The sequence below is a fragment of the Vulpes lagopus genome, chromosome 2 (genome assembly GCF_018345385.1).
Source record: "Vulpes lagopus strain Blue_001 chromosome 2, ASM1834538v1, whole genome shotgun sequence".
NCBI lineage: Eukaryota > Metazoa > Chordata > Mammalia > Carnivora > Canidae > Vulpes > Vulpes lagopus.
The window spans coordinates 12,191,964-12,212,310 of NC_054825.1; the positions used below are offsets into that span (position 1 = coordinate 12,191,964).

Sequence of the window (20,347 nt, forward strand, 5' to 3'; positions counted from 1 at the left end):
AGACTAGTTGTTACTGTACCCAAAGTCAGTAAGGTTCTGTTCATTACCTTTTTCAGTCCCTGGCCTCATGCCTCAGTTCAGATAGTTTCCATTGCTCTGTCTTCCTAGGTATCTAATTTGCTCTGTTAATCCTGCTTTTATTCAGCAGGAGTTCCAGCTGTTTTTTAATGTAAGCTGTCATTGAGCCCAGATTTCAAGTCAGTTAAGTGAGCAAACTGTTATAATCATATCTAGTTGCTTGAGGTAGTACAATAAATAATCTTTGGTAAGTGTATTCCTTTTGATAACTTAAATCTTATCTGAAGTTGTTTTCTTTCTTACTTGGTAACTCTAGAGTCTGATCCCACATGCAGTTCTCTAAGTTGCTGTCAACATAAGGTATTAAAGTCTTTGGAAGTCTTTTTTTTTTTAATTTTTTAAAATTTTTTTTAAGTCTTTGGCCATCTTGAAGTTTTCCGAAGTCTAGTTTTTTTGGAATGTAAGCTGACTCCTGTTGGTTTAAATTTGGTACTTGTTCTCCTGGGGAATCTGACTTAATTGGATGCTTAGGGGCAGTGAGCTGCTTGCAGGGAAGGCATGAAGAAGATCTGCATTCCCATGTAGGTTTCAGGTACTGTCATGACAGTCTTAGTTGGGTAAAGATTAGTCTCATGTTGTGGAGGAGGGGGGCTTAGGGAAAGCACAATGACTTTTGTGAGGTCAGGGTTCCCAGATTGATCAGATTCCACCAAACTGGTCCCGTTTCAGGTCTCAAGATGCTGCTGTTCCACAGTCATTACCCTTTCACTTAAGAGATTTGTGTAAGGCTTTATTTTTCTGTGGTAATGCTCTTTTGGTCTTTGTTCATTGAGCTAATCATTTTCTTAAAGTTTTCACCTGTTAACAGAATCAGTCCACTTCACAGTCTTTCTCATTTCCATCGTAACTGCCAGAATATTCTGCCATGTTATTTCCTCAAGAAGAACTTTATTCTGGGTATGTACAGGTGACAATTTGAATAACTCTTTGCTGCTGCCTGCCATGTACTATTGCATTATGTTATCTGATGTTGGCACTGTCATCATTGCCTTTAAATCCAACTAGATTGGAAAACCAAAGCCAGCTTCCTGGCCTTTGAGAATGTGTCCTGTCACTACTCCAGTAGTTCATCGATTATAGTTCAGTGCAAGAAATCACTCTTGATATCCAAACCAAGAAGAGACTTAATACTGGAAATCAGGTCCTTTCAAAATTGTTAAAAAGGTTGGAGGTGTAGGAGTCAGTGGGACCTCTGCACCTCAGCTGAGGGCAGGCTCCCACCGCTGCTGTGCCACTACCATCTTTATGTCATCATAGCTGCCTCTCTCCTCCCTGAAGCGGATCACCAGACACCAGAACTTGGAATTTGGATGTCACAGATTCTCATATCTCTAACTTTACTTGCCAGAATCACCAGCAGCAATAATACGTCCTTTGCCTCACTTTGGCCTTCCAAATTTCCCTCAAATGTGTCTCTGGTGGAATCTGATTTGAGAAGTGTAATTATTTAGTTCAGCTTTCCATTCTCCATTGGTTAGCTTTTTATGATAATAACACCCCTCACTGCCCCAATCTTATGGAACAACACAGATTTTTTTTTTTGCTCATGTTTTATTTGTGGCTGACAGTTAGCTGTGGCTTTTCACATGTCCTCATTCACTAGATCAGCTCCTTTTTGGGTCCTGTCCTTGGCAAAGGCAGACAGAAGAATGTGGACAGAAGCACTAAATGGTTTTTAAAGCTTTTGCTCAGATGTAACATGTGTTACATCTGCTCGTATTGCAAATGTATTAAATAGAATAGAATGGTTCCCTGTGATGATGTGTTGGGGATGCATGTGGGACTGGGTTATGAGGGTGATAGGCAAGGAGTGGATAGAGACAAGGAGGGTGGAGGGATCCTGCATTGGTGCCAGGGGCTCAGGAAAATTATTAACCTAGTACATGAAAAGTTTCTCTTCCTCAGATGAACAAAAGCTTCACAGTATTTTAAATTGAATTTAGTGAAATTATTGTTTTTTTTTTAAATAATGATTAAAAGATGTATTAAAGTTGGCTTTTGAATTAAGTGAAAGTCTTAACTGATTTTGGTAAATCCTGCCCTTTACATCTGCCAGTTTCCAGATGGGTTGATCCTTTTACAGTATGTCAGTTAATGCAGTCAGGTCTTAAAATATGCATTGTTTATAGCATCTGTGGTGGTTAATTTGGTATCTTCTTGCCTTCCGGCTTAGTGGAATTGTGCTGCAATAAGTGGCACTACGATATTGATTGATGGGCTGAATTTCAGGGTCTCATTGGGAATCTTGTCTTGCCATTTTTTTTGACATGTATTGCACAAAGTGACATTGGTGAAGCTTTAAGAGAAAGGCATTGTAATGCTTATAAAAGGCTCAGTCCCAAATCCCTAAAGGAATTGAATGCTGCTTACTTGCCCTTTAAACTGTAGCTCTGTAAGGTGTAGACCATATGTAATCACATGGTAAACTGTTAGACACCATTATTGTTTGATAGTGTGTCTTAGTAGGACAAACTGGCCTTCCATTTTTCTTTCTACTTGTGTAGTCATTTGGCTGCTAATCTCTATAGATAGAGTTATGGATCTATAATTTGTAGTTGCATTTGTGCTGACCATCTGAATGGCATTTTATTCAACAAATGCTTATTTAGGATTTTCTGTATAGCAGGGTAATATTTTCACCCTTAGTGATGAGATAGAGTTTAGTGTGGGAGATGACAGATAATTATGTGTTACAATTAAACACTGTAGTAAAGTTATGTAAATACATGGTAGAGGAAAAAGAATCTTTAAAAAAATCAAAGTTTGTCAGGAGAGGGTCCTCTGGGTTGCACAGTGGTTTGGGCGTTGGGCTCCTGGTTTTAGCTCCTGTTACGATCTCTGGGTGGTGGGATCAGGCTCTGCATCCAGCTTCGTGAGGAGTCTGCAGGGTTTTTTCTCCCTTTGCCCCTCCCTGCTCGCTCTCTCTCTCTCTCTCTCTCTCCCCCTCCCTCCCTCTCTCTCTCTCTCTCTCACACACACACACACACTCTCTCTCTCTCTTTCTCAAATAAATAAACAAATCTTAAAAAAAAAAAAAAAGTTTGAGGAGGCGAGATTGGCTCAAAGAGACTTCCTTTGCAAAGGAGGCATTCTGTGCCTAAAACCCAGAGTTGACATTTTTGGAACGGAGTGGTGCAAATTAAATCTAAATAGAATGGTGTCTAGATAGTGAGGGACATGAAATATTAAAAGTAGGATTTTCTTTTGTAGGATAGGAGCCACTGAAGGATATTCAGAGAGTTAACTTGGCAAAATTTGTTTTACTGTGTTAATTTAGATTAGAAAGCAGAGTGAATAGGGGCCTTGAGATGAGTTAGGGGGTTGTAATTGCAGTCTAGATAAGAGATGATGACTTGAACAAATAAAGCATTGGAAGAGATCATGTTTCAGATTTTGGAAATATTTGGGGACTAGATTCTACAAAATTTGGCGGTGAAAGAGGAAGGATACAGATCTGGGATGGGTATAGGTAGGGGTGTGTGTGTGTGTGTGTGTGTGTGTGTAGAACACATGTTCTTATAGCTTCCTGAGAAAATGTGTGTATATAATAAAGTTTCACATCTTCTGTGTCTGAAAATTCTGCCTTCACTCTTGACAGTTTGAGTATAGAATTATTAACTGAAAATAACTTTTCCTCAGAATTTTGCAAATGTTGCTTCATTGACTTTAAGCTTGTAGTATTACACTGGAGAATTCAGGTGCCATTTTAATTTTGGTTCTTTTGTATGTGACCTTTTTTCCCCTTGAAAAGGTTTCTGGGCTCTTTTCTCATAAAATATGTCAATATTTTTCTCCCTTTACATTTTTTTCTAGAATTACTGGTAGTTAGATGTTGAATTTCCTGTTTTTGACTTCTTTTTTTTTTTAAAGATTTATTTTTATTTATTTATGAGAGAGAGAGAGAGAGAGAGAGAGAGAGAGACAGAGACACAGGCAGAGGGAGAAACAGGTTCCATGCTGGAAGCCTGACGCGGGACTTGATCCAGGATCGCGCCCTGGGCCTAAGGCAGGCGCGAAACCGCTGAGCCACCCAGGAATCCCCCGTTTTTGACTTCTATCAATTATCACTATATTCTCTTAATGTTTTAGAAGAATTTCTTGATATTCTGTTTTTTTTTTTTAACAGCTGCTATATTTTTATTTTAAGAATATTTGGATTGCTTCTTTTTCATGGCTTAAAATTTTTTTTTCAAGTCTTAAAATTTTTCTTAATTATCTTGATCCATACCTTCTAGTCATATGTAAAACTGAAAAAGGCTAATTGTGGTAGTTCTGTGTTTATAAGGGACCTTACCAAGTGTAAGTATTGGCCTTCACTTTTGGCTAGTTAGATGCAGAGCTGCTGTTTTGTTGGGGAACTGCCACATATTATTATGTGAATGTCTCTTCTCTGGCACTGTTTACTTTCTCTAGGGGAGGATCTTCCATTCTGGGAGAATGGTTGGGTTAGCTTAAGTGGAACAGGAAGTTAAGTACATTTCTCTTGGTCCTGATATTCTAGAATTTACGAGAGGAACAGAATTAGATGTTGAGTGTTTTTCATGTTGACTTTTGGCTCTTACTTAACCCACCAGCCCTGTGCTTCATACACATATGCTTGTGCATGTGCCTCCTCCCCCCCTTCATGTATCTGAAGGGGAATCCCAGACTTGTATCTTTCAGTTTCTGCACAGATTAATCCTTCTCTTATCACTGTTTTGTCTACAGATTTGCAACCAGTCTTCACCTCTCCCTTCCCTACCCCCTATTCTCTGCCTCTAACCCACATTCATTGTATCCTGTCTTCAGGCCCTGTAGTTCTCAGGATCCTGCAGGGCAAGATTAGCTTGCTTACTGGTGTTTTCACGTCAGCACACACTGCCTTGTGCTACTGCTACTACTTCAGAGTTAAATTTTCCTGGTTTTAACGCCACTGAGAGATTGACTTGTTTAAATCTTGTAAGAAAGCAACAGACTTTTAAAACTATGGTAGACCTGCACTTAGCATGATTTACACGTATGTATTCAGTTGAGCAGATACTTTCTATATGAATTTAGGAGATTTTGGATTACTTGGGGTTAGAACTATAATAGATGATAGCCCTTGATGTTTTCTTTTCTTTCTTTCTTTTTTTTTTTTTTAAAGATTTTATTTATTTATTCATCAGAATGAGAGAGAGAGAGAGGCAGAGACACAAGCAGAGGGAGAAACAGGCTTCATGCTGAGACTCCATCCGGGTCTCCAGGATCACATCCTGGGCTGAAGGTGGCGCTAAACCGCTGAGCCACCAGGGCTGCCAGCCCTTGATGTTTTCATATGTACTATCATAACCTGTTCATTTTAGGAAGTCTGTCACGGTCTCAGGTGTGATGTAATTGTAGAATAATGTTGTGTAGTAACTCTCCTGAAGGTCTGTAGATGTCAGTCTTGCTGTAGGCCACTGTAGCTGGTTTTCTGAGATAGTGATGAAGGATGTTTGTACCATTACATTTTGTGAAATTGAGAAATGTGTGGATTTTTAAGCAGTAAAAACAATAATGAAATGTATTTCCTATACAACTTTTATAGTGTTTTGAGGATAGAAACATGTTATTTGAAGTAAGGCAAAGCAGATGATATCGTTTCATATAGTTAGTATGTTAACAAGCCTTTTGTAGACTAAAATGTATTCCGTTTGGGGAGGATAGGATAGGATGGAGTGGGAAGAACAGAACCCGTAAACAATGAGTTAATGAGGACTTACGTGAAATAAGAATAAGATTAGTGTTATCTTATTGTTTATGTGAATGTAACTTCATTTTAACCTGGAATGATTTCTTAATGATCTCAGTAGACATTTTATATTGTCCATAGTATTTAATTGAATTTAATTGACTTAAACCACAAACTCTAAGACTTAGAAACTTCCTAAACAAATACCTGAAATCCGCAACTTTGAAAAGGTTTTTTGCCTGCTTTAGAAACAGTTGCTTCATTAGGACTTAACTTCCTTTATTGGCAAATTGAAATATACCTGAGTAGTAGGGTGGGTTTTCTTTTATTTTCTCCTTCTAATAAAGAAAAGGATATTTAAAGTATTTGGTAATTCCTGGTTTTTTTTTTTAACTATTATTTTTTAAATTGCTAGTTCTGTCTACTATTTTTTTTTTTTAAATTGCTAGTTCTTTTAGAAACACCAAAGTATTACTATCTCTTTTGTCAATATCGAGTTATTTCCTTTGGAGAGAAAGAAATAATTGGATTTTTTTTTTCCAGTTTCTGTGTACGTATTGGAATATACTACCTTGTTCTGATTCTCCTGTTTTACTCTATTCCTTTTCTTCATTCCCAAAGGCTTCCTCTCATTGCCCAGGCTTTGTTCTTGGCCTTCAGCTTCTCTCTGTCCATTACTTGAAAGTTCAGTCACCTCCTTGTGCTGCAGAGAATAGATCATTCTACCAGGTGGTAATGTTTTAGACAACATAAGCTTACCAGATTGTTAGATGGATGGACACACTGCGGCAACAAGAAGTCATCATTTTTTTTTTTTTTTCCTGAGATCACATAATACTAGGCAAAGTTAAATAGAAACCCAGAGCTTTTTGTCCTGGTTCATTCTTTCATCTTATCTAGTTGTAATTGATTACAGTTAATCTAAAGTCACTGCATTTGAGACATAGTTTGGCCTCTTAAATTTGGCTTAATAATTCATAATTGCCTTTGCTGTATTTTTTAGGAGTCAATTCTGAATAAAGGCAGTGTTCTTGGTGGGGAGAAAAGGGATGTCGAAGAGTAGAACATTAAGGAATCTGATATGAAAACAGTTCCTAGCTGTTCTTTTACATTTTTCCTTTTTTTTTAAGATTTTATTTATTTATTCATGAGAGACAGAGAGGCCAAGACATAGGCAGAGGGAGAAGCAGGCTCCATGCAAGAAGCCCGATAAGGGATAAGATCTGGATCCTGGGATCATGCCCTGAATTGAAGGCAGACACTCAACCGTTGAGCCACCCAGGCATCCCTAAAATTTTTGATACATTTACACCTTTATTTGACTCCAAGTTGTTCAGAACAGACTAACCATGTGCTGGCAATTGAGAACAGAACACACCTGTGATCCTGACTGTCCAGTGGCTCTCAAAACTTGAGCAGGTGTAAGAATCACCCGGAGGGCTTGGTAAACAGATTTCTGTATTGTGAGTCACTCCCCATTCCTCCCCAAGTTTCTGATTTAGTAGTTTTGGGTTAGGGCCTGGCTTTTGGCATTTACAACACGTTTCCAGGGGATACTGATGCTGTTCTGGGTATCCTCACACTTTAAGAACCACTGATACAAGGTTATGAGAGGTCTTTGCAGTACACCAATTGTAAATTAATAATATAGGGATGCCTGGGTGGCTCAGTGGTTGGGTGTCTGCCTTGGGCTCAGGCCATGATCCTGGAGTACCGGGATCAAGTCCCACATCAGGCTCCCTGCATGGAGCCTGCTTCTCCCTCTACCTATGTCTCTGTCTCTGTCTCTCTCTCTCTGTATTGAGAGATACAGAATAAACAAAATCTTTAAAATAAAGAAAAAAAAGAAAAGTTACTTAAAAAAAATAATACCTGATATAATTTCTGAATATATTTTCCTTTTATAAACAAGTAACAAAGAAATTCAAAAGAAATAGGAGAGCTTCCTTGATTTGCTTCAGTCTGTGTGAAATAAAATATACTTTAAGCTTTAATTTCAGAATGACTAGTGGTAGGCCACCAATTGTTTTTATAGTAAGCATTATTTTGACTTTCATTAAATTAATTTACATATATTATTGACATATGTTATTGAGTACTTATCATAAGCTAGATGCTGTTTGGAGTTGGGGCTCTAGCAGAAAGTTTCTTTTCTGGGGGGTGTATGTGTCGTTTGAGGGAGATTGGTAATAAATGTCAAGTTTTAATAAATTACTCAGATAAAAAAGTATGAACATATTTACTCCCGCATGGTATAAATTATATATTTTTAGTGGTTTCTTAGTAACCTGCTAATAAATCCCTGAACCTTAGATTTCAGCTGTTCCATGTGTTTTAAACTTTATTTCATCATAGTAAAGGTCAATTAAACAACTTTCTGAGGAAGTTTTAGGCTGCATGAACTTATCTTCTGTGTTACTAGGTTTAGGTTTTGTGGTATGATGTTTTGAGGCTGCCACTAGGGTATTTACGTATTTTGAACTTAACTCTCTCCAGAGGGCAGTACACCGTTCAGTTCTTCGAGGTGCTCATTTTATTTTTATCTTTACATGAGGCTTCCTTTACTCATCTATGTTCCTGGCCTGGACCTTGTTGGCTTTTGAGTTTATGATATCTTCTTTAAACTGTTTGAAAAGAAGTTCATTATTTTTTTTTAAGATTTTATTTTTATTTATTCATGAGAGACACAATGAGTGAGAGAGAGAAAGACAGAGAAAGAGAGAGAGAGAGGCACAGACGCAGGCAGAGGAAGAAGCAGGCTCCATGCAGGGAGCCTGATGTGGGACTCGATCCTGGGTCTCCAGGATCACGCCCTGGACTGAAGGCGGTGCTAAACCGCCGAGCCACCGGGGCTGCCCAGTTCATTATTTTCAAGCTGGAAAATCTAACCTAGATAAAATTTAGTAATTTAATGATAATTTCATTTTTGTTTCATTTCCATGCTTTGTGTTTCTTTTGGTCAATCTGAACTTTTTTGTGGACAGAGTTGGAAGTGATTGACTATACACACTTCTCTAACAAGAACTAGTTTTAAAATTCAACATTACACACCACACACATTTACATACATGCTTTGTATGTATTTGTATATATTTTTAAATCAGGTGGGTTGAGATTAGCAAGGAAATAACAACAAATACCTTAAAGTTTTTTGGACTGTTATTTTAAGTGCTGACTGCAGATTGGTATGAAAAACCTTCCTAATCTTTGGCTAAGAGTATATACCAGCAGGTGTTCATTCTTCAAACTACCTCTAGTTCTCCTAATATTCATCTTTATTTTCCTATTCTTTTGCTACTGTGGTGAAGATTGGCTGGTTTCATAGAAGAAAGTTATTAGCTCGTCCATTCAAGCTTATATAACCGTATCAGAGACTGAGTGGCTTATAAACAGCAGAAACTTATTTTTCACAGTTCTGAAGGTTGGGAAGTCCAAGATGAAGGTGCTGGCAAATTCAAATCTGGTGAAGGCCTGTGTCCTGGTTCATAGTAGACTAGTCTTGCTGTGTCCTTACAGGGTGTTGGGAGTGAGGAAGCTCTCTGTGGGCAGTAATTCCATTTGTGAGGACCTTACTCACTCCCAAGACCTAATCACCTCCCAAAGGCCCCACTCAGTACCATCATAGAGGAGGTTAAAATTTTACCATATGAATTTTGGGGAAAGGGACACAAATACTCCGTCTACTACAGCTAGCATTTAAGTTGAACTGAACTGGCTACCTATTTATTTATTTTTCAAGCAAAATCTATGTAGAAATAGATTTTTTATTACATATTATATGGAAATGTAGAGTAGAAATAGATATGACTTTTTTTTTTTTTGATATGACTTTTTTTGATGTGGAAATACGCTTTAAGATTTTTACCCTGATCATATCTTTTTCATTTTGGTGTTAAAGTCTCTTTTCAGAGATACTTAAAAGCAGAACATAAAAAAGAGAAACAGCCACACCACATGAAAGATACCTGAGAGGCATCAGCAATTACCACTTCTTCAGTGGGACTCCTCCTTTAGTGGACTCTGTTCTGTACTTACAGCTGCAGGACTTTACATTTTAGATTCTTCTTCCTCCTTTGTATCTTTGACTTTGTAACACTAATCCTATTTTTATTTCATGTAAGTCCTCATGAAGTATAAAGCCCATGCTTGAGAAGTAGAATTGCTCCCCATCCTTGGCCAAGGGTGGAGTCATTGAATGCAGCACTCAGAGTGCCCATGAGATTATGTTAATTCTTGGCTTCTGTACTTGAAGTTTTCTTTTTGAACATGCCACCTACCTTCTTCAAGCTTCAATTTTTGGTGTAGAGCTGGTATGTGATACGATTTAGGTGATATATTGATTGGAGATTGAGTAGCCTAGAATCCCATAGTTAGAAAGTGATGTTCTTTCCAGTTTTTGTTTTCAGTTTTCTTTGAGTCCTTCAGAAAGCAGAAAAGTGGTATTTTGGAGCTAGTGTGTAACACTTCTCAACATTGGTCCATCTCCATTTTTCACAGAGAAAGCAAGCTCCAGGCTCAGAAGCTCCTTTTAGCAGGCAATAGGACATGGCTAGAATTTAATAACACTGTATTTATTTTTATATCACCTTTTGTTTAATGGAAAACAACACCGCTTTTCTATTTTTGATAGATTGCTTTTTTTTTCTCTCTTTTTTTAAGCACAAATAGTTTTAAGCACAAGAGGTGATTCCCCTGCACCTGCAGGGGAGTGGAGACATGAGACAGAAAAAGTAAGGAAGCCAGTAAAGAGGTCACCACTGTGGACAACAGGAGGGTAAGCCCAGTGGGGAGCTCTGGGAGTCAGCCTAGGGCATGGCGCCTCAGCCTTGTCATACTCCAGAGTAAAGGGAGATACTGGCAAATATATACCCAGTTCTTGGTAGTTGTTATTGAAGCCCCCTGGGGTGGTTAATTCTTTAGAACTTCCAAGCTGCCCCTCCTTCATTCAGTCAGAGCACCTCTGACAACACCGCATTGGTGTTGACAGTCGACAGTCTCGCCTCTGTGGACAGAGTGCATGGGTGGGACACCAATAATTTCTGCTGTCCTCTCAAGTATGCTCAGCTTCTCTTACGTCCTCCTTGTCCTGGTGAACAACAGCCCCATCCTTTGGTACTCAGGCCACAAACTTTGGAGTCATCCTTTACTCTTCTGTCACTTCCTCCATGTAAACCATCAGCAAATCTGGTTGGCTCAGCTTTTAAAATATATTCCAAATCTGACCTCCCTCATCTCTGCTGCTGCCACCTGGTTCAACCTACATCATCACACAACCTCCTGCCTTTGCCCAGTTATGCCTTAGCAGCTGGATGAGCCATAGAAAACCTAAGTCAGATTACGTCACTTCATCTAAAACCCTCCAGATGTCCCCATCTTACTCAGAGTAAAAGCCAGTCTTTAAAAGTGCTTCTAAAGGGCCGCCCAGGTGGCTCAGAGGTTTAGCGCCAACTTCAGCCCAGGGTGTGATCCTGGAGACCCAGGAACAAGTTCCGCATCGGGCTCCTTGCATGGAGCCTGCTTCTCCCTCTGCCTGTGTCTGTGCCTCTCTCTCTCTCCCTCTGTGTTTCTCGTGAATAAATAAATAAAATTTTTATAAAAGTAAAAAAAATAAAATTGCTTCTAAGGCTCTCTGTGCTCTGGCCTTCTCCATCCTTGTGTGTGTGTCTTTCTTTGTGTGCACATGAATATACAGTTCCTTTGGTTTTTAGCCTTATACGTAGTCAAAACATTTGTTTCTTCATTCCTTTCAGTGTAGGAATTCATTTGTCAAGATTTTCATTCCATCTTTACTAGTACATCCTTAATTTTTTTTTTTTTTTAAGTTTCATACAGTAAGTTTTTGTGGTATGTTGGTTTTGACAAATGCCTGGAGTGCTGTGTTCACTAGGACGGTTCTACATAAGAGTTCATCCCATGCTGCCCTTTGTAGACAGTCTTCCCTACCTTCGAGCCTCCAGTCTGTTTTTCCTTTTTATAGTTTTGACTTTATTAGTATCATGTAAGTGAGAATCTTATAATATGTAGTCTTATATAATATGATTTTATAATATGTGGTTTGATTCAGTTGGCAGAAATGCATTTAAGATTATTCTATGTTGTATTTATCAATAGTTCATTCCTCAAGTGTCCTTTAGAACAAATTTAAGCAAGAAAAAGTGAATTGATTTAAAGAAAATACTGAACAACAATGACAGAGATGGCATATACATGTGAGAAACATTTTGAACCTGAATCTGGAAATCAGTAATGTGATGGAAAGGTGCTAGATAAGGCTTTCTTTATCTGGTACTCCTGGCAGTAATTAACCATGTACTTGGGGAAGTCAACTCTTTGCTCTCCAGTTTTTGATAAAATACCTGATCTAGTAGTTGTTAGCTCCTGTCTCCTGAGATAGTGGTGTTTCATAAGACACACAGTATTTTGGATGCCTGGGTGGCTCAATTAAGCCTCAGACCTTTTTTGTTTGTTTGTTTTTTAAAGATTTTATTTATTCACAGAGAGGCTGAAACATAGGCAGAGGGAGAAGCAGGCTCCCTGTGGGACTTGATCCCAGGACCCCTGGAATAACAACCTGAGCCAAGGGCAAACACTCAACCACTGAGCCACCTAAGTGCCCCAAGCCTCAGACTCCTGATTTTGGCGTGGGGTGTGATATCAGGGTTGTGGGATCAAGCCTGGCGTTGGGCTGTGTGCTTAGCGCAGAATCTGCTTGTCCCTCACTTGTCTCTTAAATAAACATAAAATCTTAAACTAACAGGGGATCCCTGGGTGGCTTAGCAGTTTAGCGCCTACCTTCGGCCCAAGGCCTGATCCTGGAGTCCCAGGATCAGGTCCCGTGTCGAGCTCCCTGCATGGAGCCTGCTTCTCCCTCTCCCTCTGCCTGTGTCTCTGCCTCTGTCTGTCTGTCTGTCTCTCATGAATAAATAAGTAAAATCTAAAAAAAAAAAAAGTCTTGAAATTTTAGGTTCTTTGGATAGCTCTTTTATCCATGGGAGGCGGGGGTAGTAGCTCTTTTTAACGTTAGCATTTCATTGTTGTGAAGCAGCTGACACCCTGGATTGTTAGGACCAGCTGTTATAAAGCTTTATGAAACCTTGATTAAAGGAATAAGAGCCAGACAGTAGGAATGAAGTAAGTCTCCAGTTCGTTTGTGTTTTTTCTGTTGGGCTTATCAAGTGTAAGATAGGTGGAATCTGAGTCAGAGCTGTAGTAGTATCTAGGAAGTCCAAAGATCCCTGCAAGTTTCTGACAACTTCTTTTGTACTGTAGCATTTGGACTTTAATCCCCATAGTCCTATTGTTAGGTAAATTTGTTCAGGGATCTCTTTGAAGATTGATTGTTGGAGTTCATAATTTCCTAGGACTTTATTGTGGTTCATGGATAGGCCATCTTGTCACATCATTGACAATGTATTTTGGAGGGTGAGTGTGTGTTTGAGACTCAGCCACTGTTAACAGATAACTGGAAAAGGAAACCAATGATACTTGCTTGTTTTGTTTTTATTTTTAAAGATGGACCCATGGTCATTCCTTTTTACATCATAATTAATGGCTGCTTTAATATCCCTGACAAGATTGCTGTATTCATTTTTTTGAAATAGGTTAGTAATTTAGTAGTATTTAGGTGATAGAGCATCAAATTAGATTAAGTGAAAGGAATTTGAGAGCACCGAATTGCTGTGATTTGTGCTTACTTTACATGTGGTATATAGTAATATTTATTTTATGTTTTACTTTTAGTAATGAATGTTATAACTATTGAAGATTATAAGAGCACATACTGGCCAAAATTGGATGGTGCCATAGATCAGCTTTTAACTCAGAGTCCTGGTGACTATATCCCCATATCCTATGAACAGATATACAGGTAAGTCAAGATTTCATTTACCTGGGTTTGAGAGGGTACAATAAGGTTCATGACACCTTGAAATATGGCAGTATATATACATATAATGTTCATAAGGTGACTTTGTAGGTTATTTGTATATTTCACACTTAGAGGCTAGAGGTTTGGTTTATACTTTCAAATCAAGGTAGAGTTAACCCTAACTCACTTAGACTTCCTCCCATCTCAGCCTGCTACCCCTGCTATACATAATGAAGAAACTTTGGAGGTTAGCGAAAAAGAATGACAAGTACCTGGTGTAAAAATCTGTATTTTTTGATCTCACAGAGAGACCCTAGCTTAGTTTGTTGATGTTTATTGACACACAGTTCTGTCTTTGGTTACTTTGTTTCCCAGGTCCTTGTAAGTGGAAGCAGTGAGGACCTGGGGTGGGACATGAGTTCAGCGCAGTCACAGAGGAGGAGGTGATGATAGTTGTGTTGTTCTACACAAGTGATGCATAAAGAGGTTACATTACAAACCTTTTTTGTGAGTTAGAAGCTTGGTGTGAATTATCACTCTCTCTCCTTTATTTTGACATGCATTGAAATGAGAGAGTGAAACTGGTTTATGAGTAGTTATCATAGTCCCAGTTTCAGATTATCACCCAATACTAAATTACCTAGTACTGCCAAAATGTGTAACACAGTACTCAGAAAGATTTGCAGATAGTGGTAGTAGCTCTTTTATCTGAACACTGATTGGGGCAAGGTAAATTTCTGTTTAAAAGTTGTGATTGGTCGGGGTGCCTGTGTGGCTCAGTCAGTTAAGTGTTCAACTCTTAATTTCTGCTCAGGTCGTGATCTTAGGGTCATGAGATTGAGCCCTACGTTGGGCTCCCTGCTCAATGCAGAGTCTGCTTAAGATCCTCTCCCTCTGCTCTTCCTCTCCTCAGAAAAAAACCACACTTCCTTGCTCTCTTTCTCTCTTTGGATTAAAAAGTTGTGATTGGTTACTTTTATTAGGCCTGAATTATTTGCCCCGTGACTGTGTATCCAAAGTATGCATTCATCTTAGGTTGAATGCTTCACCATTAACTTGGTTTTTCTGTTTTGGTTTTCCCCCACAGTTGTGTGTATAAATGTGTCTGCCAGCAGCACTCAGAACAGATGTACAGTGATCTGATTAAAAAGATAACTAATCACCTAGAGCGAGTCTCCAAGGAGCTGCAGGTAAAGAACTGATTGTTATTGATTTTTGCTTCCTTGAGATTTTTGGACTGTTTGGAATTAGTCTGTAGAATACATATTTGGAGGCTTGTTAATTTGATTATAGTATAAATTTATAAATATTTTCTAGATGAGTATTGACCAACTGTCTGTCCTTTAGAATAAATTGGTAGAAAATTAGAAATAAATTGTGGAGCTTTTTAAATTGAATAGATGTTAACTGATTCCATTTATTACCATGTCAATGTTTCTTTTATTTAAAATTTTGTTATTTCTGCTAACTTCAGATTTTGATGACTTTTATAATGTAAACATATGTATATTTTAAGTTTTTACTGTAACATTTTTTGGTATTCTCTGTGGAAAGTGGTGTTTGCCTGCTAGTTTCTGATATTTGCTAATATAAAAACAGTTGAAGTCAGCATATTGTTGATAAGCCCTCTTTAGATGAACATAATCCCAGCTGTAAAATCTGGATGGGGCAAGCTGTAGAAACATTCTGTTTAAGGAAGCACTTGGCTTCTGCTCCCTGCCCCTCCCTGCCTTGGTAAAGTTTCCAGTGCTTGAAGATCTGGGACTTTCTTTATGCCAGGGCCAGATAATATTTCAGTTCTGATGTAGAAATAATATGTTGTGTAGAAAAGTCATTCAGCAATAGATGACCAGGGTCCATCTCACACTTAGGCAAGGAAGTGTTCCAGCAATTCTGAGATACCCAGTTTCTAGCAACTGTTGGGGCCTGCTTTGGCCTTGGATATTGTTCCTCACTTACCTTGTACTCTGAGGTATCTTGGTCTTGTTTACCCGAAACAGTTGTTATACTAATGTAGCTTTTTTTTTTTTTTTTTAATTTTAGTGAGAGGAAAAAAAATTATGGTGAGAGCTATGTTTATCATAGCCAAAAGTATACTTTTCCTATTGTTAGAGTGTAAACTGTTTTATTAATCTTTTTGCCACTTAAATACGCAGTCTTTGCTCATTTAACAAATATATTTAGTACCTAGGCTTGTATTTAAGTTGTAATTGAAACCCAAGATCTGTGCATTATAGCTTTGAGTTAATTTGCTTACTAATTCTTGCCTCTCCCTTTGCCCTTATTTCTCACATCCAATTCATTACCGAATCTTATTTGCTCCTCATTTCTCCCTTGGCTCTTGTCCACTTCTGTTCACTTGCCACTGGCAGTCCAGGCTACCATCCATCCTCTCGTGTTTTACTGAAATGCTAATCCTCGCTGGTTGCTCTGCCTCTGGTCTTCACGTCTCTTGCTTATTCTACATTTCTGTCAAAGTGGCTGTTTCTAAAGCATAAATCTGATTATCTTTTTTCTCTTAGATTGAAGTTTAAACTTTTTAATATGCTTTAGGAAGCCTTTCATGATCTGATTCCCGCTTATTTCTGTGGCCTCTTATATTACGTCTCTGCTCCTGCATACTGAATTTATTTCAGCTCCTTGAACAGTTATGTAGCACTCTCTCTCACTTCTTGGCTTTTACCATGTTAACTTCACCGCCTAAAACATTCTTTGTTTTTCTCTGCCCTCTTATTTTTTTGGTCAGTGTGAATTTACAATTTTGGCTGCAGGTTGGATATCATTTGTTTTGGGAAACATTCTCTGATACCTTGTTCCCTGAAGCCTGGGTTTGGGGACCATTTATCTGTGCACACCTCGTATATTATTATAGTTCGTTTGTGTATTATAATTTCTTATTTAGCTGTGTCTGTACCTCCCTCTGTCCCCAGTATTTTCTGAGAGGGCAAGAAACATGTCTGACTTCTTTGTTACTGTGTTGTTAGTACCTAGCCTAGTATCTGATACATATGAGGCATTAAATACCTTTTGAATGAAATGTATATCACATGTTTACCAGTAAATAATTTACTGCTTGTTTGAACTGAATGTGATCATGTTTTTTTAACATCAAACATTAAGTGGGCTTTGGGGTTCAGGGAGTACCAGAGCTTTCCTTAGATCAACAAGGAACTCAGTATCCTCAAAAAGGGTTGTTTTATTAACACTGACTTGGTATTATTGAAGTAATACTAAATAATCTTCTAAAACAGAAAGCAAATCATTTTGCTTCAAATTATCAGGACAAAATATGTAACTTGTCTTATTTGTATCTATGAAATGTGAATTGGAAATTTTATACTGTTTATTATACTTTTGGGCTCTGATATCTTATTAGATCATGAATTTGACCAACAGAATTGTGATTTGCTAAATTAATTTATCATATTAGAGTTTTTGGGTGAATTTTTCTCGTATTTAGTTTTACTAAGCACTGTAAGACCTCTTTTCATTCTTTTTTTTTTTTAATTTTTTATTTATTTATGATAGTCACAGAGAGAGAGAGAGAGAGAGGCAGAGACATAGGCAGAGGGAGAAGCAGGCTCCATGCACCGGGAGCCTGATGTGGGATTCGATCCCGGGTCTCCAGGATCACGCCCTGGGCCAAAGGCAAGCGCCAAACCACTGCGCCACCCAGGGATCCCACCTCTTTTCATTCTTACAGTTAGAATGTTGTTTTAAAATATTTTGCGAGGGACACTATAATATGGTGTTATCAGTGATAGCTCAGTCTAACTGATAGTTTTGGAAGGCCCCTTGGCTACATTTTTGCCATGAGTTTGTTTGCCCAGTTGTCAGTAATGAAGGTAACCCGTAATTTACCCAGCTGGGCTGTCTGCGGTACTAGTACTTTGGAGTCACTGAGGTTCAGAGAGTAAGTTTTGGATATTTTGGAGAGTGAGCCCTGTCATTGTGCCTAGAGTTCCTTTATTCTTTATCATGAATGTCTGATTGTTCTGTTGCACCTTTCTTTATTGATGTACCTTCATTTATTTAACTGTTTTTTTGATTGAGGAATATTTACATTCCTTCTAGTCTTTGGCTATTACTTACTAACAATGTTGCAGCATTGACTACATCTGACCATATCGTAGTTCACAAAAGTAGTACCAAAGTAGCATTCCAACCAGTTACGTATTTATCAGTGAAGTGCCTATTTTCCCACATCCTTGCTAATACAGCTATATTATAAGAGTAAATAGTTTTTACATTACACAGTAGGAATTCTTATTAAAAACTAAAACATAAGAGTGCTATCTCTTTTAATGTTAGTATTTTGGAAACTATCGTGATAAATGTAAAGGTAACCTATGATGTAAAACCAGGGAATTTAGTTGATTTTAGAATCAACACATGTTCTACTTAGAATTTAGCAATATGGGCTATAAAAAAAAAATCTTACTTCAGAAGGGTATCTTTTGTAAGATTATAAAGTCTGACCATTGTAAAATGCCCTAGTGAAGTGGATAAAAACACGGGGACCTTGGTTTTCATCTTAATTCTGCTATGCAGCTGCTGTGTGCCTTTTGATTAAACATGCTAATACTACTCATAAATTTTCTCAACACTGAAATGAAATGGCTTTACTGAAATATCTGGTTTCTTTAAGCAGATTTCTAAGATACTTTGTCTCCTACTTCCTGATTGGCCTATCCTCTATTGTTTTCCCAGACTTAAACTCATTAGCGTCCACCTACGTGGAGTGTTCTGGAGTCCTCGTGCTGTCCTCAAAACAAAACAGACCATTGGAATTTCTTCTTTCATGGACTTATAGCATCTTGGCAGTAACAACCCTGTTAGCAGTGATTGTGTTGTATACAGGTCTGCAGGTCTGCATACATGTCTGGCCACCTTACAGGTCCTCCATTGAACGCAGGGATTCTGTCATGTGTGTCTTTTTATGCTTCATGTCTGGCACCATTACAGCTCAGCAAATGATTGTTGAGTAAATTGCTCAGCAACTAAATTTGACCTTTACCACGGAAAGAGTAGCATAATTAGCTTCACATGATTACTAATCTTTATGTTCTCTAGGCATTTGGGCATTTTATTTATTTAGAGTTCAGTTAATTCGATTTATTAATTTATTCAGTGTCACAAATATGTGGCATAATCTTCACATAATCTCTACTTTTATAGAGACCTTAAGAGCACTTTTCATATGGAACAGAATGGGATCCATTAGCCAGAAAAGTTGTATTTTGGTTGGAATGTTTTGTTTGCTGCTCTGATTTTAGAAACAAAATACTGTTGTTATGAGCTAAAACAAGAGTGGGATGAGTTGCATTTGGCAGATAATCAGAAATGTAGTGCTGGTGTTGATAATCAATAAGTTGGACCTTCAGGGCATGGGCCTTTATCTTTCAAGGACATCTTAAAATAGCTGCTGGTTTGTATAGTTTACATGTCAGAGTGATTTATTCATCTCCATCAAAAGGCATATCCTGTTGGTGAGACTGAGGGAAGAGTATATGAAATAATGTTCCATATTCTCCAGTTATTGACTTAAGAGCTTGATAATACTATTTTCAGAGATTTCAAAAGATTTTAATTTGTTAAATCTAACTGTTCTTGTGTAAGAGTGTAATCTAACATGCCACCTCATAAAAACTTTCTTTCATTTTAAAAGAAACAATGACTTTTCCACCTTAGTAACTTTATTTTTCTTATTTTTTTAAGGACTCATTTATTCATGAAAGACACAGAGTTGAGAGGCAGAGACACAGGCAAAGGGAGAAGCAGGCTCCTCACTGAGAGCCCAATGTGGGACTCGATCCTGGCTCCTGGGATCAGGCCCTGAACCGAAGGCAGACGCCCACCTGCTAAGCAACCCAGGCGTCCCCACCTCAGTAACTTTAAGAAGCTTTTTTGTGGGATCCCTGGGTGGCGCAGCGGTTTAGCACCTGCCTTTGGCCCAGGGCGCGATCCTGGAGCCTCAGGATCGAATCCCATGTCGGGCTCCTGGTGCATGGAGCCTGCTTCTCCCTCTGCCTATGTCTCTGCCTCTCTGTCTCTCTCTCTCTCAATGTGTGACTATCATAAATAAATAAAATTAAAAAAAAAAAAAAAGCTTTTTTGTTATTAAGTTTATTAAGTTACTAAAATCACTTAAATAGCTAACCCGACTTAGAATTCTTCTTACTATTATGTTGTATGTAAATCTATACTTTTTAAAAAATCTGTTACCAGATTAGATTGTTTGAACTATAAGCAGTGTATTTTGCCTTAGTTTTTTTTTAAACCATTCTTCCCCGACCCTGTCCCTTGTACTTCTCTTTTTCTTTAAATGTGATAAATTCTCTGTAAATATGTTTTCCTTTTTTCACATCTCCAAAGCCTCAGACGTTAATTGCCAGTCCTGATTTTTTTTAACATATCAGTGAATGGAAATAGATGACTGGTTTCCTAGTTTAGTGAATAATATTGTTAGTTTTTGGAAAATTCTGTTGAAATTTTTAGCAATCATCATGCTTCTGGTAAGGGCTCAGACCAGGGTCTCTAAATGTCTATTGAAATTTCAACTTGGATTTCTTCTTGTGGATACTTCATATTTATGTCTAACTCTGAATTCCTCTTCACCCAAGTCATTTTCACTCTTAGACTTGAGATTTCATGTTTATCTTTGACTCCTTTTTTCTCCTTTACCTCTTGTTCCCAGGTAATTGTTAAGG

The 20,347-nt window shown here is 38.1% G+C and overlaps 1 protein-coding gene across 1 annotated transcript in view; it reads left to right on the forward strand.

Moving 5' to 3' along the window:
* Positions 1-20,347, forward strand: part of CACUL1 (CDK2 associated cullin domain 1) — a 69,509-nt gene that overhangs the window by 10,161 nt on the left and 39,001 nt on the right. Inside the window, exons 2-3 of the mRNA XM_041740876.1 lie at positions 13,511-13,637; positions 14,725-14,827. Coding sequence (XP_041596810.1) covers positions 13,511-13,637; positions 14,725-14,827 — 230 coding nt within the window. The remainder of the gene's footprint in view (positions 1-13,510; positions 13,638-14,724; positions 14,828-20,347) is intronic.